The sequence below is a fragment of the Gymnoscopelus braueri genome (genome assembly GCF_963280865.1).
Source record: "Gymnoscopelus braueri genome assembly, chromosome: 14".
NCBI classification, from domain to species: Eukaryota; Metazoa; Chordata; class Actinopteri; order Myctophiformes; family Myctophidae; genus Gymnoscopelus; species Gymnoscopelus braueri.
Window position 1 is genome coordinate 47113366 of NC_137619.1, and position 27665 is coordinate 47141030.

Here is a 27665-nt window from a genome sequence, read left to right on the forward strand (position 1 = left end):
AGCATCATATACAGCTGATTCAGAACATTAAGGAATCCTCCAGGATAAGGCGTGGTTTTGCATGGAGGTGCTCCTCTCTCCCCCCACCCCCCCTCCCCCCGCTGGGATCTCCACCTGCCTCCACACCGTACCAGCTGTTCCCTCCTCCTGACGTTTAGTTACAGCGACTATTTCATTTTTGACCTTTTTTTTTTCAGAGCATCTTTTGAGCAGCATCTTTGCATCAAATCTACTGTATAATAAATAGCCTAATAATAATAACAACAACAACATAACGGACCGATCGGGGCTGAGTGAGTGGATGAAATCATCCAGTGTGTCACCCACACGGTACAGGCGATCATAAACAAGCAGAGTGAACCATAATAAAGAAGACCTGCTGGCCTCCAGGAGAGATCTGGACAGGACAAGACAGGGATCCTACAGGACACTACAGGATCGTACACAGGACAGGATCCTACAGGACAGGACAGGATCCTATACAGGACAGGATCGGACAAGAGTCAAGACAGGATCCTATACAGGACAGGATCGGACAAGAGTCAAGACAGGATCCTATACAGGACAGGACAGCGGGGGACCGGCCACAGCAGCTCCAGGGACCCCTAGGTTCAGTGGCTCATGTGCACAGGATCGAGCGGTTCATGTGCAGGATCGAGGACCAGCAGCAGGGCATAGATCGACAACACAGGGATCGTGACCACTCGAGGCTCCGATCCAGCCATCGGATTCAAACCCCAAGATGCATCCCATCATCATCAACCCCATCGTCACCACCAGCAGCAGAGGATTGTTCTCCATACTGTGCGTGTCGCTGGTTCTCCTCCATCATGTCACGGACGGGGCGAAGAGACCGCGCCAGCCGCGCTGCCCCGCAACGTGTTCGTGCACCAAAGACAACGCGCTGTGCGAAGCCGCCGGGCTCATTCCCCGCAGCTTCCCTCCCGATGTCATATCCCTGTAAGTGACTGCCTTTTCAACCCATTTTCCGTATCAAGATGATCCATTATTTATTCGGTATTTGAGCCACGGATCCATCGCCGTTTAGATGAGATTTATAGCCTCTCAGACCCCAAGACTTGTGTTGTCGTTGGACACGATTCCATCCATGCTGTGTTGATGTTGGTACCAATAGGAGAGATAACAGGCAAACGTTGATCAAAATAACAATTCTTTAAAGCAATGGAGATGTTTAACAATAATCTCTTGAGAGCATAACATTAATATTTTACACTCTCAAGAGTTAAAGATCTATAAGGGTCCATTTGGTTGCCAACTCTCCCATCATTTAGCATGGGGGACCACCTGGAAACCCCCTTAAGGACCACTGGTGGTCCCCCACTCCCCGGATCACTGGTTGAGAACCACTGTTGTAAAGTCATTATGATGATAAGCTTTTAATGTCGTGATCATTCAATTCTTATATGGGTGCTTCTGTGTAGACTAGAGAGAGTCTGCATGTTCGAGGCTATGCTGTTATGGAATTAGCCTTGGATCAAGACTATCATAGATGTATTAGATCGTCAGACTCGATCAAATACATCTATGATAGTCTTGATCCAAGGATATTATGGAATATCACAAACAATTACAAACGTATGCAGCTTCCCTATAGTAGCCTATTAGGCAGCAGCATAGCCTATACGCTTCTAATTTCTAGCTGGTGATAACGATAAAATAATCATCATAATGATTGTTTGTGTTTCTCCACAGATCATTCGTGAAGTCTGGATTCAGTGAAATCCCTAAAGAGAGTTTTATTCACACTCCTGCTCTGCATCTCCTGTGAGCCTTTTTTTTCTCTTCCTCCTCCTCTTCCTCCTCCTCCTCCTCCTTCATGCTTTGTTGTTGTGTGTCAGACCCTGCTGGGAGGTGATGATCATCAACGCCATGTTTAATTGGATTAAAGATCTGCTCCCATTGATGCTTCAAAAGATCACCTCATTGTCTTAACCTGCAGAATTATTATATAGATCATATTGATGTTATAATGCAATCTAAAAATGGTGAATTATGTTTGGGGTAGCTACTTAAAATAGCTTATTTTAAATATATTACTAAAATAAAATAAAATAAATAAGATTTAGTTGTTTTTTTTGCACGTTTGATATCAGTGAATAATGTTCTATACCCCAGGATCAGTGTATACCCATGCTGTTAAAGGCTGTTTCTAGTATGGGTTATTATGTTGTTGTGGGGAATCCCTCCATGGCATAGGGAATTCCCTTCCATGAACATCTATATATCTCATGGGCTCCAAAACTTTGTTATGGAGCCGAGACAACCATACTCGACTCATATCGTTCACTATCGCACTTGGATAGCAATATATATTTACTGTGGGTGGTGCTGGTTCATGCAAACAGTATGCCACATAGAACATTATCTTATCTAATTAATTGCATTGGGTCTTTCCATGGACTGAGTCACACTGTGTCCTTCAGTTCAAAACAAACACACCATGCACACTCATACTGAAGTAAATCCCACTGGAGCACTGTTTGTGTTCAATTTACATGTATCTATTACAAATCACAGCTGCAAGACCGACCAGGATCATCCCCCAGGGGTCTAGCCCCCCCCCCCCTCTACAACAAACCAAAAATAGCCGATCAAACAGTACAAGCTCATAATGCCAGAAGAGGGAAACTATAGGGTGGTTAATTGAGGTTAATTGGCTGATACATTTAAGGCTGGTCTTGCTTTGGCTTAGCGAAGAAGAGAGGCCTGTCTGTTGGCATGTAACATGAATTTGATTGATATGTGATTAAAGGTGATATAGGTGGAATTGTGTAGGGTTAGAATAATGCACATGTACTGTATAATCCTTATGATTCACTGACCAGCAGTGTTTCTCTCTCAGTCTTTTCACAGCCAACACCTTTGAGTCTATCAGTGAGGATGCATTCCTGGGTCTGCCGCACCTGGAATATCTGTGAGTAAAATGACTGTCGTTAGGGCTGGGCAATTAACCGAAAATATAGAAAAATGTATACAGAATTAATTTAGCTCATGTAGGTTAATCAAAATACTCGAGAAGCAGGTTTTTCTTGTGATATACTTTTTATTCCTTATATATCAACGAATCAACCCAAAAAGAAATTGTAATATATATTTTATAATCCACTCAACCGATTAGTCTGATTAACCACTTAAGCCCTGTATTATACTTTGTTATATAATGGTGGCGTGTTTTTTATTTATTTTTATAATCGTTCATTAATCATAATCATACTTTAGGCAAAAGTTTGAAATAATCGTGATACTGATTTGATCATATTGCCCAGCCCTACTGTACGTTTATCCTGAATTCTACTGTTCCAGTGAATAATGGTTAATGGATTACATTGTCTTTCTATTGTGTGTCATTTTCAGCTTCATTGAAAACAACCAAATCAAGTCGATATCACCACATGCTTTCCGGGGTCTTAAAACATTAGTACACCTGTAAGTACTCATCTATTAACTACAACATTACAGGCCTGACACTGTATTTGTGAACAGTAGAAATATGGTAGTACTTGCATGCATCAAATCTGTATTTTCCTTCATAACTGGGCGCAGAAATTCATCTCACAGTAAATGTACTTCATAATATTAATTGTGACATAGCAGCTGGGTGATTGGTTATACTGTAGTCAGCACAGATGTCTTTGTTTACAAATGGGACCTCCACACTGTGAAATACTGAATGTTAATTTAACTCAGAGAGTATACAGACAGTGGTGTAAAGTAACTAAGTACATTTACTCAAGTACTGTACTTAAGTAACATTTTTCAAGTATTTTAAAGTATTTTTACTATACTAGAGTATTTCCAATTTTCAGTACTTTTACTTCTACTCCACTACATCTCAGAGGCAAATATTATACTTTTACTCCACTACAATTATTTGAAAACTTTAGTTACTAGAACTAGATACTTTGCAGATTAATTATAAAACATACATTATTATATTATAAAACATACATTAACCACTTTAGCCCTATTTTACACATAGGCTATTTTCAAACATTTTAGTACTTTTACTTTTGGTATATTTTGATGCCAATACTTTTGTACTTTTACTCGAGTAACATTTTGAACACCGGCCTTTTACTTGTAACAGAGCATTCTTACATTGCTGTATTGCTACTTTTTAATTTAAGTAAAAATATCTGAGTACGGTACTTCTTACGCCGCTGTATACAGATGGGACAATTGTTCACTCTCCAAGAGTTAAATGACACTGAAGAGTTTAGTGTGAAGGCAAACCTTGAGGCAAAAAATCCACTGAAAAGTTCTAGACACGTTATATAAAAAGTTACATTATACAAATGATCTGTCAGAGGAAACCCTGGGTCCGCTGGTGACTTTATGGATATGAATATTTCAATACGGAACATACATTTCATGTTCAAATTACATAATGCATGAGAAAGCCTACTCTTACACATGCCTTTATGGGTCCATTTGTACTCTCAATAGTTTAATTAACTCGTTAAGACCGGGAACGCATCTGCGTCATTTTAGATTTCTTTGGGCTATTCAAAAATAGCAAATCTACAAGCTCGTAGCGCAGCACCGAGTGCCGCGCTACAAGCTTGTAGATCTGCTATTTTTTCTTTTAAACGTGAACATTTGTGCAAATCTTTGAATATATATATTATTTTTTTTAAGCGAACATTTGTAACTCAAATATTTGCTTCTGGGGGGGTTTTCAGGAACAAAACATTTTGAGATGGGGGTCCGTGGCCAAATACATATAATTCTGGGGGGTCCGACGTGAAAACGTTTGAGCACCACTGATATAGAAACATAGGTGTTTTAGAAGACATTCGTAGAATCGGCCTCAGGTCTTAATGGGTTAACCCTGCAAATTTGCTCTTATGGCAAAGCATGTGTTGGTTGGCTTTCTTTTCAGGCATAAACTCTGCCGTTCCCCATACTGTGGCAGAGAATAAGCTGTAGCATGGCTGAGGTAGACAGAGCTAAGAATAACTACGCGGTTTCCTCAAACTCGCAATAAGCAATTTTCCCAGCCTCCAATCTCCAGGGTGACAACAATATGAGCTCCAAGCTCCATAACACACTGCTGTTATTTACTGTACAACAAGGAAACACTGCATGCCCCACATTCCATGTTTCAAACTTGTGCAAAGATTTAAAATGTCACATTTAATTCCTCTGGTTTTGTATGTTTAATAGCCGACATGTTTGCTGCAGTAAGTTTAAATGACAAACTGTGTACAATTAGTATAAGTGTGAACAGCAGTATTCAAACATCAATGAAGAAAAAGGAAATATGATCACATCACACCAACACTCATAGCACTACACTGGCTGCCGATACCGGCCAGAGCAGACTTCAAGGTACTACTCCTGACCTACAGTATAAAGCCTTGAACGGACTTGCCCCATCCTACATGTCCAGTTTAATAGAACCGTACATCCCTGGACGTCCACTACGCTCCCAGGATGCTGGTCTCCTCACAATCACAACAAATAATAAAATAACAGTTGGGGGCAGAGCATTCACACATCGCGCCCCCTATCTCTGCAATGCTCTCCCTCAAGTTGTTAGAGATCCCGACTCTCTGGGCATTTTTAAATCTAGGCTAAAAAATATATATATTTTTTCCCTGCATTATGGTTCCCCCTAGTTTTATTTAATTTATTGCTACGTGGTTTATTGCTACGTTCTTGCCCTGTGGTTTTAAATATTGTTCAAAATGTATTCTCTTTTCTTTTTTATCGTTCTGTACTTTTCAGAACTGTGTACTGCCGCATGGAAATTTGTTTGACCATGCATGCGGGCACATATTACTGCGTTTCTTGGCTTTCTTACTTCCTTAACAGGTGTTACCAATAATACTAATTAAGACTCTGTTCCATTCTGGTCAAACAGTCAGGGTGCTGATGCTGTGCATGTTGGCTCACTGGAAACACCAGTGGGTCTCAAAGTGTGGTCCAGGGACCCTCATGGTTCCTTGAGGGGGTTCCAAATTACAGGTGTGCAACTCTGAGAGTGTACAAATGGAACAAAATGGACCCATATGGTTCCATTTGTACACTCTCAGAGTTACGGGTGTCCTTGAAATTAAAAAGTTTGAGAACCACTGTGCTACACTAAAATGGAACAGAGCCTTCATTAGTATCATTGGTAACACCTGTGAAGGAAGAGGCCCAATTTCCTTCTAATATGGCTGCTGTGCATAGAGCCACATGAGTATTGGAGCACACCTAAGATGCTTGTGACATGTGCGCACGTGCACGGTTAAGTTGCAGCTCATTTTGAAGGATAAGTACTGATCTTATGGTGGCATGTTTACATCCAGTACATCAGATGTCTTCAACATTTTCAGGCCAAGGACCCCCTAGCTGATGAAGCAGGGACCCCCTCTATATTGTATATAATTGTGTTTCAGATTCTTTTTTTTTTTTTTTACTTGGTCTGCTCTTTTTTTCCCCTCTAAACCTATACCTCTTTGCCAAAAATAGAAGATCTACAAGCTCACCACGCCTCACAGCGTGAGGCATTTGGCTAAAGTTCTCCTAAGAAAAGGGATGCTAGGGTTCAAGTGGTTAATGTAAAAAAACGAAATCATTTCACACAAAGATTTGGTGGACCCCCTGTAGAGTAAGAGTAAGACCCCTGCAGTACATTATTCCACTACACGTATAACTGATCACGAGGATCAAAAGGAGGCCACCACGCACATCCTCCACATTCCATTTAAAAAGGCAGGTGCTGAACTAAAAAAAGAACATGGATCAATGGCAAAACAGATGAGTTTGCACACTGTAGCTCTCTTCTTGCGGCATCCAAACAAAGTGAAAAACATCACTTTGTTTGTACAATAAAGCAGTGGTGGAAAAAGTACTCTGTACATTGTTTTACTTGAGTAAAAGTATCAATACTCCGGTGTAGAAATACTCTGTTACAAGTAGAAGTTAGGTATTCAAAATTTACTTGAGTAAAAGTGCTAAAGTATTGGTATCAAAATATATTAGCCCCATAGCCTGAAATGGGCGTGGGCCTGATGCCAAGTAAAGGCTGCCAGCAGCTAACTTTTAAGGGTTATTCATTTGCCATGAATAAATCAACACACCTTAAATGTCAATATGACAACTTTGACATTCGTTTTTTGGCTCCCTTTCAGGACATAATACCTTAGTGATTATTGGATCCTCAAGTGCCTAAAACATATATGAATTCCAACCAGAATTGCCAATATTCTGTTTCCTGACTTGGGGAAAAATGTGGCAGAACATCATTCCAGTGCACTCCAGGATCGAAACTCCTGTTTTTTACCAAATATTTCTGAGATTTTTGATACATTATGATCACTAATACCTATACTGTATAATAACTAAGTGGCTAAAGGCAAATAATAGGACAGCTAGAACAGTCAGGTACGTTCAGAAAATTACATCACTCGTCTTTACTGGATTGTAGCCTTTAAAACCAGGAAAATCCAACACTTAAGGTGGTTACACACCGGCGAATATGCAAATATACGCAAAATTCGGACTCGTTCCGAATAATTAAAAGACGCTTTTTTCGCTCCGCGAAACTGGTGTGGAAGCTTGCATTGACTTTATAAGGTTTTTAAAAAAAACGTATTATTCGCATGAAAAAAATCGCCCCGGTGTGTAAGGACCTTTATGCTAGATCATGAAAAGTCATCTAGTCTCAGTAACTGCAATTCTTCAGTCCTGCTTGTGTTATGAGTTGTTACAGTATCATTATCATTTGTGTTCCTTGTCATTGGCAGGAGTCTGGCGTACAACAATCTGGAGACTCTGCCCAAAGATGTGTTCAAGGGTCTTGAGGCTTTGACCAAAGTGTGAGTATGAGTTTTGTATCCTCTACCACTACCACAGTGGTTCTCAAAGTGGGGTCCGGGGACCCCCAGGGGTCTGTGAGGGTGTTGCAGCGGGCCTCCGGTAAAATTAGTTAATATAGCAACAAAATCAGTTCAACCACTTTAACCCCATTTTAAACTTCTGCTTTTCGGAAATCTGCAAGCTCACAACATATAGCGATGCGAGGTGTTGTGAGCTTGGAGATCTGCTATTTTTAAAATCACCGAATCACAGAACACGGCCAATTGTGTTCATATAGACCAGTGGTTTTCAACCCTTCTCATGCCAAGAACCCCCATCTGATTTTTTTTTTGTGCCAAGGACCCCCCAGAAGCAAAGATTTGAGTAAAAAATGTTCGCTTTAAAAAAAAAATATATATATATATATATATTCAAAGATATGCAAACATTTTCAGGATTTTTGAACAGCCAAAGCTAAGTGGTTAAAATGATTGTGACGCTAATAAATTAACTAATTTAGCTGCGGACCCCCTGGTACCCCCCCAAGGACCACTGGTGGTCCCCGGACCACTGATATCCGGCCAAGCCGGATGCACCGTGGTGGATTCGAACCCCTCGACTCCATGGCGGTGGGCAGGCACTTTACACCTGCGCCAATCCGAGCATTAACATTTTTACCAACACAAATCTTTCTCTTACATTTTTGTAAAAATTTACTGAATTTGTGGCCAAATACATATCAATTTGGGGGTCTTTGACACGAAAATGTTTGAGCACCACTGCGCTAACAGCCGTGTTCCAGTTGTTCCTGGAACTACTGTATGGTGACGGTGATGAAGTGCATGATGGCGTTGCATAATGCATAGGGCAGAGCAGTGTGCTATATATGGAGCAGCCATAGTCATTATAACACTGCAGCTCCATGTTCAATAATAATGTGTGGGTGGTGGGCTGCTCATACATTTAACCCATTCAATCCGGGAACGCATCTGCGTCATTTAAAAGTTGTAGCTATAACCGTTATTTGTATACTTTGGCTATTCAAAAATAGCAGATCTACAAGCTTGTGTGCCGTGCTACGAGCTTGTAGATCTGCTATTTTTGAAAAATCTTGAACGTTTGTGAAAATCTTATTATGTATATTTTTTTGGAAACAACATTTTTAACGCAAATCTTTGCGTCTGGGGGTCCCTGGAATGATATATTTTGATGGGGGTCAAAAACCTCATTTTAGGGGGTCCTTGACAAGAAGAAGTTTGAGAACCACTGATATAGCAACAATAGTTTTCCAGAAAAATTAAGACATTTGTTGAGACATTTGACAGTTACAAATGTTCGCTTTAAAAAAAGATATATTCAAAGATTTGCACAAAATATCACGATTTTTCATAAATAGCCCAAAGAAATCTAAAATGACAGATGCGTTCCCGGATTGAATGGGTTAACATCATTACTATTAGATGTGATATTGAAGGAGTGAGGATGAGAATACATGTAACCCAGCGCACACACGCACACACACACACACACACACACACACACACACACACACACACACACACACACACACACACACACACACACACACACACACACACACACACACACACACACACACACACACACACACACACACACACACACACACACACACACACACACACACACACACACACAGAGCTCTCCATTAATAAAAGTCTCCCGTTTCTACAGTCAACAACACTGACATATTATCTACATATCGTCACTGTGAGGGTAGAAACCAAATTACTTGTCAGGAAAATGAATGAGTCCAATGGATCCAAAGTAGTTATCATTTAGTCAGAAGCTCCTGTTAATACTTTTCATTGGTTAAATATTTATAGAGCCCACAGACGTAACCACTACCACTTCCCATAGTTTGAAAACTAGCTGATCTACAAGGTCACTCACATTACTAGAGTACTGAACATCAGCAGTGGCAAGGAATGGGAGGAATTAATTGGAATAATTACTAAATTGGGAGAAAAAGGGGTAAAAAATATATAATTGACTACTTTTGCACAACGCTCTTGTGCAATGGACAAGTGCATTGATATACAAAAATAAAAATCAAAAGCATAGAAAGTTGAAATATGGATATACAAGGTTTCAGAATATGTTAACTGCATGGAGAACATTAAAGGAGTAGTTCACCCCAAAAATTACTTATTTTCTATCAATAACACATTGAACACAGCATTGAATTCATGACGATTTTTTTGTTTTTGTCGCATTCCTAAGCCAATAATGTGATGACCGGCGGGGTCTCCGGTATAGGAGACTCAATGGAGACTCTTTGAGTCTCCTACCGGAGAGACCGCCGGTCATCACATTAATGGCTTAGGAATCCGATAAGACAAAAAGAAATCTCCACGAACTCAATGTGTCATTGGGTGTGTAATTGATAGAAAATAAGTCCTTTTTTGGGTGAACTACTCCTTTAAGGTATATTCTATTCATACGGGAAACTGAGAGAGAGGCAGAAATCTTGCTGAATGAATGCAGATCTGGACGCTATAACAACCACACTGAGGCCTGACAGACGTCAGACCGACGTTACTTTCGCCCCGAGGGGAAATTCCTTTGGACAGCACTGTACTGTACATATGAGAAAACAGTACGACAGCACACAATACCAACATACTATGACAGACAAGATAACAGTAGACACTGAGGCCTATTCAGCGAGGTCTATTGTTTAAAAGTAGGGCAACAGACATCTTCAGATATTGAATACTATGCCATATCTAGACAGCAATATCAGTTGCCTTTTTATATACAGTATGTCAAATCATATGGAAATGACTTAGATGAAAAGTTCTGAAAAGGCGGCTGTCCAGGTAGCCGAATGGAATGATAAATGAATAATGATGACATGACGAGTGGAGGAAGTTGCTATTCAGTACATACTGTACTGACTGTAAATGGTACAATATGGGCCTATAAATGTACTTTGTAAATTTCTAGCATTCAAAACTTTGCTCTGTAACCCTTACTACTACGGGGAAGGTGGGGGCGGGGCAGATTTAGCTGTTCAAACACAGAATTCCAAAGTTGATATGACAATGACAAATTATAACATGATTTTTTCCACTTTATTTGAATTATCGGGATTTAACATTATCTGTTGCCCTGTCTTTTTACCAGATGAACCCTAGCGCCTCTGTTCTGGGCATGTCATAATATAATAGGCGAACATAGGTGATCTACTATGCAAGCTGTGAGGTTGTAGAGTGGCTATTTTTGGCAAAGAGATTTGGTGTAGAGTGAAAAAAGTATAGACCACTGGGGAACCCCGGTCAGTGAAGTACATAGGGTTGGTTAACCCTTTAAAATCGGGAACGCATCTCTGTCATTTTAAGATTTCTTTGGTTATTAAAAAATAGCAGATATACAAGCTCATAGCGCGGCAGCTTGTAGATCTGCTATTTTTGAAAATGTGTGCAAATCTTTGAAGCGAACATTTGGTAACTCAAATCTTTGCTTCTGGGGGTCCAGAGTGTTTTAAAAAATATATATTCAAAGATTTGCACAAATTTTCACAATTAAAAAAATATATAGAAGATCTACAAGTTCATAGGGCGGCACTCGGTGCCACCATGAGCTTGTATATCTGCTATTTTTGAATAGCCAAAGAAATCTAAAAATGACACAGTCAGAAGCTTTCCCGGTCTAAATGGGTTAAGACAGCTACAGTATGAATGAAGGTACTGTATCAGTTTTTTTCCCAAAGCAAGCCCTTTTACACCTCAGTGTTGTGTTCCCGCGCCCGAGGGGCCGTAGGGTAAGGTGGTGATTGAGTGGATGGGTGATGTCCTGTTCTGCATACAATAGCTTTATTGTTCAGTCCTGTGAGGTTGGGTGCAGGTTAGTCTTGCATTGCAAGACGATCGTCTGTCGACTTTACTGTAAATGAAAGGTACACTACAGTAGCTGCTATAGGACGGCGGCAAGAATAGCATTAACAAACCAACTACCCAGTTTTAACAATGCAAGCTGTGAGAATGTCCTCTGAGACACAGAGATCACAAACCCATGCATATGTGGAGGCCACTTATCCTGGCAGCAGTGTTTGCTAATGGCTATGGGTGTGAGTTTGGTCTGGTTTAACAGATAACATGTTAAAGAAGCAGGTGGAACAGTAGGATGGGCTAAATACTGCTCTGGTACATCAGTAAGAGGGAGATGAGTGCATGCATGCTTTTTATGTTTAGACTAATCATCTACACTACACTACGCTAGTGGTTCTCAACCTTTTCAGTTTCAAGGACCCTCAGTTTGGTATGCATTTGGTCACAGACCTCCATAACTCGGAGAGTGTACAAATAGAACCAAATGGACCTGTAAGGGTCCATTTGGTTGTATTTGTACACTCTCCGAGTTACAGACCTGTAAGGGTCCATTTGGTTCCTAAGAATCAATTTAGCTGGGGACCCCCTGGATCCCCCTCAAGGACCCCTGGGGGTCCCCGGACCCCACTTTGAGAAGCACTGACCTACAGTATACAGTGCAGGATTTACATACAGTACAAGCGACTGTGATCTTCCTTCTCAGAAACTTTATTTACCATTATTTGCTTTTATTTGTATTACTCCATTTTATTTTTGCCCCTGGGCTTGGAATGACCTTCAGACCAGACTCAAAAAGCCTTCTTTAATTTTGTTAAGGAGTTTTAAAAAGATGACGGTGGAAGTCCTGGCTAGAAGCTGTTCCTGTTTTATTGTCGTTTTTATTGCATTTACTTTGTTAGGTTCTTAAGACTTTTACACTTCACTGACTCACTGTAGTAAAGTCAGTATTCAGCATGTTTTTTTGTCCTGTATTAATACATGTGAACCTGTGTAATATTCTGCCTCTTGAACAGTGCATACTTATAAAAGAGACTTTGGGCCCTATCTTGTGCGCCTTACCCCTTATCCCTAAACTTATTAGCCATATTTTACTATTTTGAAAAACATTTTTGAAATAGTTCAACGAGCCGATCTACATCGACACATTGTGAGCTTGTAGATCGGCTATGAACTATTTTAAAATGTTTTTCAAAATTGTAAAAAAATGGCAAAAGAGTTTAGGTTTAAGGGGTAAGGCGGCGCGCAAGATCCCTTTGTCTCAGTGTATTTCTACTGCTTAAATCAGGGGTCTTTTTCAGTCCAAGGACCCTTAGGTGAGACTTTTCACCTTATTGTGTGTTTCCAGATATTTAACCACACCCTCAATACTTTGTAAACTTGACCTTTGGTTCTGTACTTGGTCTGCTCTTTTTCCCCCCCTCTACTCCGAACCTCTTCGCCAAAAATAGCAGATCGACAAGCTCATTGGTGAGCTTGTCCAGAATCGGGATGCTAGGGTTCAAGTGGTTAATGTAAAAAAAATAAAGTTCCTATCACACAAAGATTTGGCGGCCCCCCCCCAGCAGGATCTCTGAGGACCCCCCAGGGGTCCCCGTTGAAGGCCCCTGGTTTAAATAAAGGTTGTGTTCCTTCTCAGAGACCTGCGGGGGAATCAGTTCATGTGTGACTGTAAGTTGAAGTGGCTGGTGGAGTGGATGTACCTGACCAACGCCACCGTGGACCAGATCTACTGCAAGGGACCAGCCTCCCACCTGGACAAGAAGATCAACGACCTGGTGCCTCAGTCCTTTGACTGCATCACTACAGGTGACCTCTGCACTGTACCGTCTGATCCCCACTGTTCATTTAACTCTGACAACTCTTAAGCTTAGAGATCAGATTATGTACATACTTGAAGTCTGAATATCACTGCAGATGAGAAAATACATATAGGTGGAACAGTAGGAACTTCGTGCCCTAAGCAGAATTTTACTTTGCGCCCAGGCGAGCGAGCGAGCGAGAGCGAGCGAGAGCGAGCGAGCGAGAGAATGGGTTTACCTGTCCTAGTGCTCTACATCAATTGTTCCCAAACTGTTCAGCTCAACACCCAAAAGAAGAATTGTGTGTCTCCCTGGGACCAAATTGTACAAAACGACATTATGAATTAACCACTTAAAAGTCCTGTTTAAACTATTGTGAAAACAGCCGATCTACAAGCTCACATGTGTCGCGATGCAACTGGCCACAAGAGACTACCTTTCTCCCTTTATAACTTCCCCTTCAAAATGAAAAAATAAATACAAAATATGACAAAGCCACAAAATGCATTGCAAAATAAAAAATATTAAAGGTTTAGTCTTACCATTAAATCCAGTCCTTCCATCTGATAAGGTTCCATTGGTGAGTTCTATGACACTCCCACCGTGTGGTGCTCTATGACATTGGTTCTCAAAAAGGGGTCCGGGGACCCCCAGGGGTCCTTGGGGGAGTTCCAGGGGGTCCTCAGCTAAATGATAGATAGTTATGAACCAAATTGACCCCTATGGGTCTGTAACTCTGAGTGTGTACAATTTGTACACTCTCAGAGTTAAATTAACATTGATTTTACAATATAAATTGGGGTCCCAGAGATAGAAATGCCATTAAATGGGGGTCCGTAGTCTAATGCATGTCAAACTGGGGGTCCTTGAAATTAAAATGGTTGAAAATCACTGCTAGAGCCGTAAAAATCTTCGCTTATGGGAGTCCTTGACATATCTTTTCAAATGGGGGTCCGTGGGCTAATAAGTGTCAATTTGGGGGTCCTTGACATGAAAAGGTTTGAGAACCACTGCTCTATGAAATGGAAGGGCCGCAGACAGTGGCTCTCAGGAGGAGTAGAGCGGTCATCTGGGGATCGGACGGTTACCGGTTCAATCCTAACTCCTTCCAGCATGTTGATGTGTCCTCCTTGAGCAAGACAATGAACACTTAACTACTTCCGGAGCAATGTTCAATAGCCACCCACTGCTCCTAACTGTTTGGATGGGTGTGTTCAATGCAGAGGACATTCTTCTAGGTCTGGGCCAATGTGCTGGGTCAATTCAACATACCATTGCAGTCCACAATAAACTACATGTATCTAAGAACAGGATGGCAACAGGACGACCAAACTAGTCCATACTCCCTGGTCTTCCTGCCACGCCCCAAACATATGTGCTTCATTTTGTTCCCCTCCCCTCTCTCTCCAAATTCACCTGCTTAAAGAGACAGTACAGGATGAAGGACAAATTAATACCAACCAGTATTTTAAAGGGATAGTTCACCCCCAAAATGACCTTTTTTCTATCGATTAGTCACCCCATGGAGACTTGAATTCATGGATATAATTTTGTTTTTGTCGCATCCCTAAGCCAATAATTTGATGACCGGCAGCGGTTCCGGTAGGAGATACAAAGAGTCTCCTTTGTGTCTCCTACCGGAACCGCTGCCTACCGGTCCGCTGGTCATCAAATTATTGGCTTAGGAATGCGACAAAAACAAAAAAATATCCATGAATTCAAGTCTCCATGGGGTGACTAATCGATAGAAAAAAATATTTTTTTGGGGGGTGAACTATGCCTTTAAGTAACAGGCTTAACCTGGCACGGGTTTAATTATAAATCACACTCGCACATATATATTTTAATCCACTCTCATGGCGGTGTCACACTTGAACTTAACGCCCCTATTCATGGGGGCGAAGATTCTGCAAAGATAGCCGATCTACAAGCTTGCGTTATGACACGTTGTGCGCTTGTAGATTGGCTATTTTCGACAGAGGGATTTGGTGTTCTTTTCTGACTTCATCTTTGTTTACCTGAACCTAAAGTAACTCAGAGTATTTTTCTGTCCATCAGAGTTTGCGTCCTACCAGTCTCTGATCTTCAAGTCTATCTCGGTGGAGGCCTTTACCTTCGGCAGTGACCAGTACGTGGTGTTTGCTCAGCCCTTCATCGGGAAATGCAGTTTCCTGGAGTGGGATCACGTGGAGATGGTCTTCCGAAACTATGATGATATCGACAGTAAGCGCACATCTTCTCAGCGTTGATGCAACACGTTGAAAAGGGTGTTTATGCAAGTTAGGATTGGGATTTAAGATATTATTATGGCAAAATAAGATACGGTGACATTAGTTATGCACACATAAACAAACTACGGGTGCAGTAGTTTGAGTTGTTAGTGTATAGCGCAACCATGAGGCTGATTTGAAAACATTGGGTTGGAGTGTCTTCCTTGGGAGTGTGCAAAGTTTGTCTGAGCTGTGTCAGAGATGCGCTACAGACAGACAGACAGACAGACAGACAGAAAGACAGACAGAAAGACAGACAGACAGGCCTCCCAGCCTATTGATAAGTAGCAAAAAGGGAAAAAAAGTGTAACTAGAATAGACCCATAATCATTATGTATGATAAAAATAATAGGAATAACAATTATTATAAATAAAAAAGAAAGAAGAAAGAAAAAAGTGTGTGTGTGTGTGTGCGTGCGTGCGTGCGTGTTTTCATTGCGTGCGTGCGTGCGTGCGTGCGTCTTTTCACATTTGCACCCACACGATAAAGAGACGTCACGTCTGTCTCTCTCCCTCCAGGCACATCCACAGTGGTCTGCAAACCGCTGGTCATTGACAACCAGCTGTTCATCATCGTGGCCCAGCTGTTCGGCGGCTCACACATCTACAAGCGCGACGTCTCCGCCAACAAGTTCATCAAGATACAGGACATCGACGTGCTCAAGATACGCAAGCCCAACGACGTGGAGACGTTCCGCATCGACGGAGAGACCTTCTTCGTCATCGCCGACAGCTCCAAGGTAGGGATGGGTCTATTAACCTGTTCCACTGTTAACCACCGGTGGAAAAAGTACTAAAATGTTGCACTTAAGTAAAAGTATCAATACTGCAATGTAGAAATACTCTGTTACAAGTAAAAGTCCGATAATCAAAATTAACTTGAGTAAAAGTACAAAAGTATTGCCATCAAAATGTACTTAGAGTATCAAAAGTGAAAGTACTTATTGTGCAGAATGTCCCATTTCACAAGTTTTAAAAAATATATATATTTTGAAAATAGCAGATCTACAAGCTCACAATGCTGATATTAGAGAGATGCACTTATTGTTTATTTTTATTAATGATTTTGTATGAATTATTTGGCTACTGTGTTTACATTTTATACATCCATAGTGTTGTAGAATAAATGTAAACATAATAATCGTCAAACTTTCTCTCACTATAATCGTACCATCAACATCCATAATTGTTTATGCTATGTGTATATACAGTACAGTATAATTATGTAGACTAGATATCTTTTATTTTGTTCTTTTTGACATGTTTCTGTACTGTTTTATTGTATCCTTGCTCTCCCTCTCTCTTAGCCTGGTATTGGCCAGACTGATAACGTGGATTCACTCTCACGTTCCTCCCCGGTATCGAGGAACGTGAGAGTGAATCCACGTTATCAGTCTGGCCAATGCCAGGCTACCTCTCTCTTACCCCCCCCCCCCCCCTGTCCTCTCTGAAAACTACTAAACGATGGAGCTTGGACAAAAACGAATGTCACCCACCTCTTTACACCTGTAAACCCTGTGATGTGACAATAAAGTGTAATCGGAGTTGATTCTGTTTCTGATCCCTGCTGGATATCAAGGCCGGCTCGTCCACCATCTACAAGTGGAACGGCAACGGTTTCTACTCCCACCAGTCGCTGCACCCGTGGTACCGCGACACGGACGTGGAGTACATGGAGATCTCCTCCAAACCCCACCTCATCCTGTCCAGCAGCTCCCAGCGGCCCGTCATCTACCAGTGGAATAAAGGCAGGGCTGCAACTATCCCGTCTTTTCTATCAATTACATTTTTTATTCATCAAGTAGCACTTATAAATGTATAATATATTTAAAACCTTCTCAAAACAATAAAAAATAAAAATATATATTATATATATATTTGATTTAGTCGATTATGTAAGTCAATGAGGAGCATATTTTAAATGAACAATTTCTAGTCAATGTAGAAATATTTTTTGATTTCTTGCCCACCTTTGTTGTTACTGTACATCATGGCAAGGTAACTACACAACCCAAACTCTACCAAAGTGGTCTTCTTGCTCTTTAAGCCTTACATTTTTATATTCTGTTGTATACACAAAATCACACGAAAATAGCAGATCTGCAAGCTCACAACGAGCCATGAGCTAGTAGATGATCTATTTTCTTTCTACTGCCCTCGGTGATTGTCAACTTTATTTGCTGATACCGATATTTACCGATACCGGCAAATATCGTCCGATACCGATATGTTGGCCGATATACTGTATATCGGTGTATCCCTGATTATGAATTTCTTTCCAGCCACCAAGCTGTTTGACCGACGCACCGACATCCCCGAGATGGAGGACGTCTACGCCGTCAAGCACTTCCAGGCGAAGAACGAACTCTACATCTGCCTGACGCGCTTCATCGGCGACTCCAAGGTGATGCGCTGGGACGGGGCGCTCTTCCGCGAGCTGCAGACCATGCCCTCCCGGGGCTCCATGGTCTTCCAGCCCTTCACGGTGGGCAGCTGGCAGTACGCCATCCTGGGCAGCGACTACTCCTTCACCCAGGTGTACCGCTGGGACGCCAAGAAGGGACAGTTCGTCCACTTCCAGGAGCTCAACATCCAGGCGCCGCGGGCCTTCGCCCCGGTCTCCATAGACAACCGGCAGTTCCTGCTGGCCTCCAGCTTCAAGGGGAAGACGCAGATCTACGAGCACCTCATCATCGATTTGAGTAATTGATTGGTTGATTGATAACAGGTTGGTGGGGGCTGACAAGACTTTGATTGATTGTTGTGTGTTGAAGGAGCACAGCGCCCATTCTCAACCTTATCCTCATATGATTGGTCCTCACTGATTGCTCGTTATAAGACGGAACCATTGCCGCCTGCTCACCCTGCGCCTCATTGGTGTGGCTGTGGACAGCTCCGAAACCTGCCTACCAATGACATCATCAATGGGGATTCCAAGCTAATAAGAGACAACAACCTTTCTATTCCTGGAAATAGAAGCCATTGTTCTTGCATTGACCCATTTAGACCGGGAAAGTATCTGTGCCATTTTAGATTTCTTTGGCTATTCAAAAATAGCAGATATACAAGCTCATAGCGCGGCACAGAGTGCCGCGCTATGAGCTTGTAGATCTGCTATTTCTTTTTAATCGTGAAAATGTGTGCAAATCTTTGAATATATATATTTTTAAAGCAAACATTTGTAAAATATTTTGTTCCAGCGGGACCTCCAGAAGCAAAGATTTGACTTAAAAATGTTTCCAAAAAATATATATGTATTCAAAGATTTGCACAAAATGTTCAAGATTTTTCAAAAATAGCAGATCTACAAACTCGTAGCGGCACTCGGTGCCGCACTACAAGCTTGTATATCTGCTATTTTTGAATAGCCTTAAGTATAAAATAATGGTTATAGTAGCTAAAAATCTAAAATGACACAATAGCCTATGCGTTCCCAGTCTTAATGGGTTAATACAAAAAAACAAAAAAACAATGACCAACCCTGCCTTCCGATGATGTTATTAGCAGGCAGGTTTCTGAACTGTCCACAGCTTTCCTCTGAGACACAGAGTGAGTAGACAGAAACGGTGGCATCTTGTAATGAGAACGATAAGGTTTAAAATGGCTGAAGTGGTCCTTTAAATTGGATGTCAAAGCATAACGGTAGAAGTTGCCGTTTGTGCAAAAAGGGGAGTGAAAGGGACTTGGGTTGAATCCTAACCTGAGAACCACAGGCGTTAATTTACCTCCCATTACGTTTCTCAAACATTTTCCAGTGATATCGATGCATGATTGATGTGAAAACCCAGTACAAATGTGTGGCTCTCAAGTTAGGATTAGACCCTGTTTCTGGCGGTCAGATGTTTCTACTTGCATGACCAAGGCCTCCAGGCAGGCCGTCCCATCCTGATGAATGCAACACACGACACGTCCATGTTAATTAATCCAGCGACTCTCAACCTATGGGCCGGGGCCCCACTGGTGGGCCGTGAGGATATTGCAAGTGCCCCCCCCCCCTCCGAAATAATTGGCAAAACACTCCAAAATGCAATAGGCTTATGCACAGCAGCCATATTGGAAGGAAATTGGGCCTCTTCCTTACTTCTTTCACAGGTGTTACCAATGACACTAATGAAGGCTCTGTTCCATTTCGTGTAGTTCTCAAACTTTTTAATTTCAAGGATCCCCATAACTCTGAGTGTACAAATGGAACCAAATGTTGTGGTACACTCTCAGAGTTACACATCCGTAAGGGGGCCATTTGGAACCCCCTCAAGGAACCACGAGGGTCCCTGGACCACACTTTGAGACCCACTGGTGTAGCAGAGTGTTTCCAGTGAGCCAACATGCACAACATCAGCACCCTGACTCTGTTTGACCTGAATGGAACAGAGCCTTCATTAGTATCATCTGTAACACCTGGCTGCATAGAGCCTATTGGCTGACTGATTCAAATAAACATGCTCTGAAAGCGCACGCGGCCCACCCGTCTGACCACTTAAAACGGCAGCCTTTCTGCTGCTGCGTTAAGCGGTCAGCTGGGTGGGCCGCGGGCACCTTCGAGATTCTCAAGTGGGCCCTGGTCCAGAAAAAGGTTGAGAACCACTGAATTGATCCATTAAATATAGCATTGGCCAGTAGTTTTTTCTTTTTGTGATTTAACACTGTTTATACATTTGCGGTCTCATTATATTTCTCAAGGGAAGATAATAAACAAAAAGGTACTTTTTAATCTATTTATTAACATGTTTAGATCAGGAAATCTGCCAAAATGAAATGTTTACATTTTTCTGTCTTTCCACTTGTAAGCTATAAATGATTTGTAAATGAAGATTTTGTAAGTCTAAGAGGGACCAGACACAGTTCGATATCTGTTAAAGGCGATTGCTACGGTTTTGAAATTATGTTTGTAAGTTTGGAAAAATATACCAACAGAAACGTGAGGGTCTACCTGTATCCTTGCAACTTACATTTCTATTGTCAATGGTTTTTACAACATTTAAAAGTATTGAAAACGTTACAAATTAACACTGTGTTTTTCATAACGTAAGGAAAATACAAACTTTTGGGGACGTGTTTGGAAATATTTTCACACAACTTAAGAGAATTAAGTGAAACGGAGATACTAACCGAGGACAACCGTTGACTTTGACTAACATGTGTAATGCAAAATGTAATTGTGTCATCTTTGGGGGGAAAGTGATTTACTAATTCCATGCTATTTAGACTGAATAAAGGCTTACACCATTGCATCGTGTTAGGATGGCTGTTACCTCTCATCTTGCCTCAAATAGACATACTCAAGTAAAGTACTTCAAAGTTGTACTTGGAGTAAGTACAGTACTTGAGTAAATGCACTTAGTTACTTCCCACCACTGGCTGTGAAGCATGCCAAAGAGTCACTGCAATATACCAAGCCCAAAACCTCAAAGCAAATACAGTATTAACCACCTTAACCGTTATTTCATATTTTGGCAATTTTTTTTTAATCGTGAAAATGTGTGCAAATCTTTGAATAATACATTTTTTATAGCGAACATTTTTAACTCAAATGTTTGCTTCTGGGGGTCCCTGGAACAAAGCATTTTGAGATGGAGATCACCGGCAAATACATGCCGGTGAGGAGCCCCCACCGTGAGGACTACTCCTCCCGCCCCCCACTCCCTGCAGACAGGTGCCGCCCCAGCCCGTAGGAGTACGTGTGTAGTGACATATTCACCCTCCCCGCCCGGCTTCCCTTCCCAGAACTCCCAACACTCCAATTGTGTTCGTATAGACGCTCCACAAAGCCGGATGCTGCGGTGGATTCGAACCCCCAGCCTCCGCGGTGGTGGGCAGCTACTTTACCACTGCGCCACCTGAGCGCCTTGAAAATATATATCAATAATAAATAAGCCATTTGAATCAATCTGTATGGTAGAATAAATTATGTTAATGAAATATAACTAAGACAACTGTGGTGGTTGTAGTTTTGAGACATTTGGGTCATGTGGGTAGGACCACTACTGGTTGACATGAGGTACTGCGTGAAGCTCAAAACGCAAAATATCCTCTGCCCAAACAGGCTTTCTGTATTAGCTCAACAGTGGACGCAAGGGACCCGGGTTTGAGGACATGAAAGTCACGGAGTGCAGCTTTTAACTTAGCTGGGTAAATAATGCATTCGGACAGCATAGAAATAAAAATCTAATAAATACAAACAAATAAAATCCTTTTTATTTTTCTCCAACAAAGTGCACGCCTCAATTCTACAAAGCAGCACATTACAATGTAATGGAATAAATACAATAAAATCAGCTAAAAAACTGAAAAGAAAAAAAATAAAAAAACAGAAAAATAAGAAGGAACACCAACAAGCGAGGAGATATACAAGTACCTGCACACTCACACCATTGCCAGGACTACATTAGTTTCTGTGGAAAGCCTCGGTCTGGAACACAAGCTGTGTCTTTCCCGACGACTTGCTGCACTGCCGGGCGTGTTGGTTCGAGTCCTGTCCTCTCTCTCTAAAAAGGACCGCTTCGGCAATTTTCAACATCATCTTCATACAACTGGTCCTCTCCAATGCTCATAATGAGATTTTTATTGATGCGAGAGAATAGAAACAGAAGACATTGCTCTTGCATTAATAGAAGAAAAAAAGAAGAGGGTTGAAATCTTGTTTGAAATGAACCAAACCTGCCTGCCGATGATGTCACTGGTAGGCGAGTTTCTGAACTGTACGCACCACAGCCCTCCTCTGAGACACAAGCTGAATAAGACAGAAATGGTGGCGTCTTACAATGAGCATTAGTGAGGACGAATTATATGAAGATAAGGTTGAAAATGGGTGGAATGGTCCTTTAAGCCTAATTTACGCTCCGTCGTATGATGGTGTCGAGCGCACAGCAATTAACCGACCTACAAGCTCACAAAGCGTCGTGTCCGCGACGCTTTGTGAGCTTGTGAGTCAGCTAATTGCTAATTGCTCGCAGGTCAGATATTTTCAAACACAGGACACACTTATAGGTTTCCAATTTAAACCCAGCTTTTAATGTCATTTCGAACCTTTGAAACTAACATGAAAGAATGTTTGTGTGTGTGTGTGCGCTCTCTCATGTTCATACACATCGCTCTGGAAACTTTGTGCAACGGCAGCAGGGTCTCCATATCCCCGGACCCGCTGCTGCGAGGGAAAAAAATAAAAAAAATAAAGTGAACATATTTTCAGTTTTAACTGAACTTACTACTCAGGTCTACATGGTGCAACTTAGTGTGGGTTTTTCTTTTTTTAATCTTCTTTCTTTTCTTTAGGCGAATAAAACAAGAGCAATATGACGGGGGGGGGGGGGGAAGGCAAAAAGGGAAGTTTGAACACATCCCTCGATGTTCCACAAAATAATTTAGTGCTCCTTAAATAAAAATTCAAAACACTATTTTCATATGGTGACTCTTAAAAAAGAAAAGAAAAAAGGAATTAAAAAAAAGAAGAAAACTCACAGAGCAAAAGGATAATGTTCTAAGAGACATCAATTATATTAGGAAAAAAAAAAAAAAAACGTTGAATCTGAAGAAAAAATAAAGACACAGTATTGACAATAAAATTCTGTACACAACTCAAAACCAATATACAATACAGTACCTGCAGATGTTAATGCATACAGTACAATTCTTTTCTTTTTTTGTTGGATTTCTTTTTTAACTTTTTTACACAGCTCTAGTTATGAGATCCAGCCTGATCTATATATGGACTTAACACAGGTGGAAAAGCGGGCTATTTTTTAGTTTAGCTTTCAGTTATTTCTTTAATGAGATATTTCAGCGAGAGGAGGAGAGAGTAGGTCTGGTATTAAAAAGAGATGCAAAAACCTTATTGCCGGGATGATGATCTTTCCAGTTGCATACTGCATTGTGTTACATGAATGAGTCTTTATGCCAACGAGCAGCGCTTAATGAGAGAGAGAGAGGGGGGGGAGAGAGAGAGAGAGAGGGGGGGGGGAGAGAGAGAGAGAGAGGGGGGGAGAGGGAGAGAGAGAGAGGGGGGCAAGAGAGGGAGAGAGAGAGAGAGAGGGGGGCAAGAGAGAGAGAGAGGGGGAAAGAGAGGGAGACGGAGACAGGCTGAGAGCGAGAGAGTGAGAGAGATCAGCCTAATTTATGCTCCGATGTACGACAGCCTCTGACCTAAGATAGCCGATCTATAAGCCCCACAACCCGTTGTGAGCTTATAGATCGGCTATATTGAGTCCGCGACGCCACCATGCGAAGAAGCATGAGAGAGAGAGAGAGAGAGAGGGTTTGGACGGAAGATAAAGAGAAGATGGGGGGTCAAGTTGGTTTTTTTGCTATCTCTCCGCCGTTTTAGAGGTTTAAACCTATAGCAGTAACGTTAACTATCTCTCCAGTCGTGTCCACACTACCCTGTCCAGTACAGTACATTCATGGCCAGTATTGCACGCTATACCAGCCCCAGTTTCCAACCCTGATTTTGCTCGGTTGAGGTCCTTTATCCGGTTGCTGAATCTCCTCTGCCTCGCAAGGCAGTCAAAAACACTAAAACCCGGTTCGATGTCACGAAACCCCCGAGACCAGAGCTTCACCCGCAAGAGGCTCTCCCTTCCATCCGCCGTCACAGTTTGAGCTCATTGGCAATTTTGCAGGCAATATTCTTAAAGGCGATGGACGTGCCCGATATCCTCTTGAAGCGCACGCCGTTGAGCGAGAGGCGGGGCAGCTTGCACACCTCCATCTCCCACTGGACCAGGTTGTCCGCGCGCGCGTCGCCGTGCACGCAGAAGAGCAAGAAGCGTTCGCGCTGCTCGTAGTCGCAGCTGTTGGCGTCCAGGACCTTGCGGATCTCCCGCATCATCTCCGAGGGCTCCATGGACGACGTGGTCTTCATGCTCCAGGTGAAGCGCAGCGAGCGGGGCTTGGAGTCGCGGCCGCCGTTGCCGTCGTCCTTGGCGTCGCCCGACGCGCTCCTGGGAAGGTTGGGGGGGGGGGGGGGGGGAGAGAGAGAGAGAGAGGCCAGGGGGGAGGGGGGGGGGGGGAAGAAAGAGGGAGATACAGAGAGAAAAAGATAGATAGAGAGAGGATAGGTAGAAAGAAAGAGGGGAAAGAGAGAGATGTTGAGGGAGGCAGTGGTGGAAAAAGTACTTAAATGTTTTACTTAAGTAAAAGTAGCAATACTGCAATGTAGAAGTACTCTGTTACAAGTGAAAGTCAGGAATTCAAAATCTACTTGAGTAAAGTACAAAAGTATTGGTATCAAAATGTACTTAAAGTACCAAAAGTAAAAGTACTAACATGTTTGAAAATAGCAGATCTACAAGCTTGTAGATCGGCTATTTTCAAATAGCCTAGGTATAAAATAGGTTAATGTATGTTTTATAATGTAATAATTTATATTTGCAAAGTAACTAGTAACTAGTTTTCAAATAATTGTAGTGGAGTAAAAGTACAATATTTGGCTCTGAGATGTAGTGGAGTAAAAGTAAAAGTATAGACAAGTATTGGAAATACTCCAGTAAAGTAAAAGTACCTCAAAATTGTACTTAAGTACAGTACTTGAGTAAATGTACTTAGTTACTTTACACCACTGGAGGGAGGTGCAAGTTGGTTACAGCGAGGGCTCCCAAACTTGTCAGGCCGCGATCCCACAAAATAATCATAATTTGAACTGGGGACCCCCAGCCCCGACAAGCACCTGGAATTGTAGTCATTACATTTAGCTTGACCCGGTTCCACAGATAAACGCCTCGCACTGCGAGGTGTTGTGAGGCTATTTCCTTTCTTACGTAATGTTTGACATTTTGGCCAATTTGGTATTAAAAATGTCTTAAAGGTCATTCAATTGTCACTTTAGAAATGTGCAGATACCCATATGCACTTTTACTGTGTGTTGGTTTGTTTACTGTTGAGTGAGAAAACAATGTTGCACATTAAGCTAATTGTTTAGGAATAATTACAGGTTACTCAGTGAACGCTCATCTCGGTTGAAAAAAAAAGTTCTCACCTTGGAGTTTCTGTCCTGGCACTGGCCTCTCCCTCACTAGGCACCCTGAAACCAGGAATACACCGTTACACCCACGAAACCAAAAACATCTCCACCCCCCCCCCCCCATCATCATGACCAGGACACAGCGAGGGGTGGTCAAACAGGCATCATGCCAGGAAAGAATCCACACTCCTTGGGTGTCAGGGAGGGGGGGGGGGGGGTCAGTCAGTGCACAACGATTCCCCTTCTCTTTGCCACCTTTCCTTAATCCTCCACTGGTCTGAGAGGAACGGAAAGGGGAGGGGGGTTATGTCAAATCTTAAGGCCGTTCTCACGGGGAGCGAGTGACGCGGGCGTTATCGCTTGGCTCAGCGGGGATCGCACCGCGTTCATTGTTGTTGTTTTGTCCTCCTTGCACGTAGCGGGGGACAAAAAGCTGACCACAATCCAGCTCTTGCCGCCCGCGGGCGTGTGCACGAAACGAGCGTGGGAATTTCACGCTTGCCTCACCGCCCCTCAACTTCTCCGCACGTCCCAAATAAATCGCCCGTCTCTCGTCGATGAATTGCTAAGGCGTGTCACTCGCTCCCCGTCCCGAAACGGCCTTTCACACAAGAGCCCCCCGAAATTAGCTCGATCCCTTTAGGACGCCCTGAGGGTGAGAGAGGAGGGGAGAGAGTAATGGAGAGGAAGGACAACAACCCGGCTTTAGTGGCGAGAACAGGACAAGCTTGGCGGTTTGGGTGGGTGGGGGTACGGGGGGGTTTCCAACTCTGGTTTAGCTTGAGAGGGGGAGTGGTGGCGAGACAGGGGAAACACACTGCACACACCCAGGGTGTCAGTAGACAGGGGGGTGTAAAATGGGGCAAGTACGTAAGGGGGTTAAAGGGCAAGACTTGGCCATGGTGGGCACAGAGAGGTCTCGGACAGGGGGGACGGGGGGGCAGTCAGGTGCAGCAAGCTATTGTGATGTCCTACCTCTGAGTTGACCTGAAAGACAGAGCTCTATGCAGGGAGGGAGAGAAGCAGAGGAAGAATCACTGTCAGCTGCTTCTAACCGCAGTGGTTCTCACAGTGACCCCCCCCCCCCATGGGTCCTTGAGGAGGTTCCAGGGGGTCTCCAGCAAAACGTGTTAATATTGCATCAAAACTAGTTGAACTTCTTTAGCCCTATTTTATACTCTGGTTTGGTTAAATAAAAAATAGCCGATCTACAAGCTCACAACGCATCGTGACGCCACGCGATGTGAGCTTATAGATCAGCTTTAAAGACATTATATTGACAATTTTGAATACTTTTTGAAAAATTTGAATACCACCAAATCTGTAATGGGGGGAGGGATCATTTGGGGGTCCATGACATGAAAATATTTGAGAGAACCACTGTTCTACCGGATGGCATGAGTGTGACACAAAGAACTGACTATGTTATGAATAACAGAAGTCTTTATCCGACTGCTGCTGGGGCACGGCGGGTGCAAAGAGTAGCAGTTGTTAACCCATTAAGATCCGGGAACGCGCCCGTGTCATTTTAGATTTATTTGGGCAATTTTTTTTTAAATCATGATTTTTTTGGCAAATCTTTGAATATAATATGTACATTTTTAACTCAAATCTTTGCTTCTGGGTGTCCCTGGAACAACATATTTTGAGATAGAGGTCCGCAGACAAATACATATCATTTTGGGGGTCCTTGACGTTTGAGAACCACGGATATTACAGCAACAAACTGTTAGGAAGACATCCCAGCAAAGATTTGAGTTAAAAATGTTCGCTTTAAAAAACATATATATTCAAAGATTTGCACAAATGTTCACGATTTTAACAGAAAATAGCAGATCTACAAGCTCGGAGCGCGGCAGCTTATAGAGCTGCTATTTTTTAATAACCCAAAGTATAAAATAATGGTTATAGCGAAAAATCTAAAATGACACGGTATGCGTTCCCGGATTGACTGGGTTAG

At 42.3% G+C, this 27665-nt stretch overlaps 2 protein-coding genes across 8 annotated transcripts in view; one reads left to right on the top strand and one right to left on the bottom strand.

The window, feature by feature from the left end:
- Nucleotides 1-742: 742 nt before the first annotated feature.
- Nucleotides 743-18460, top strand: LOC308100001 (leucine-rich glioma-inactivated protein 1-like; the record flags this gene model as incomplete). The annotated part of the gene is made up of 10 exons (XM_080448902.1): nt 743-960; nt 1714-1785; nt 2864-2935; nt 3376-3447; nt 7758-7829; nt 13318-13487; nt 15539-15703; nt 16270-16490; nt 17330-17498; nt 18033-18460. 10 exons carry the CDS (start codon nt 743-745, stop codon nt 18458-18460), a joined length of 1659 nt encoding a protein of 552 aa, XP_080305028.1.
- Nucleotides 18461-21923: 3463 nt separating this feature from the next.
- Nucleotides 21924-27665, bottom strand: part of mark1 (MAP/microtubule affinity-regulating kinase 1) — a 78597-nt gene continuing 72855 nt past the window's right edge. For 6 of the 7 annotated variants that reach the window (XM_080450111.1, XM_080450109.1, XM_080450112.1 and 3 more), the window contains exons 17-18: nt 25721-25765; nt 21924-24686 (exon numbers count right to left, since the gene is read on the bottom strand). In XM_080450111.1, the coding sequence (XP_080306237.1) occupies nt 24335-24686; nt 25721-25765 (397 nt within the window). In that variant the 3' untranslated portion in view covers nt 21924-24334. The remainder of the gene's footprint in view (nt 24687-25720; nt 25766-27665) is intronic. The other variant, XM_080450110.1, reaches the window with a different exon arrangement.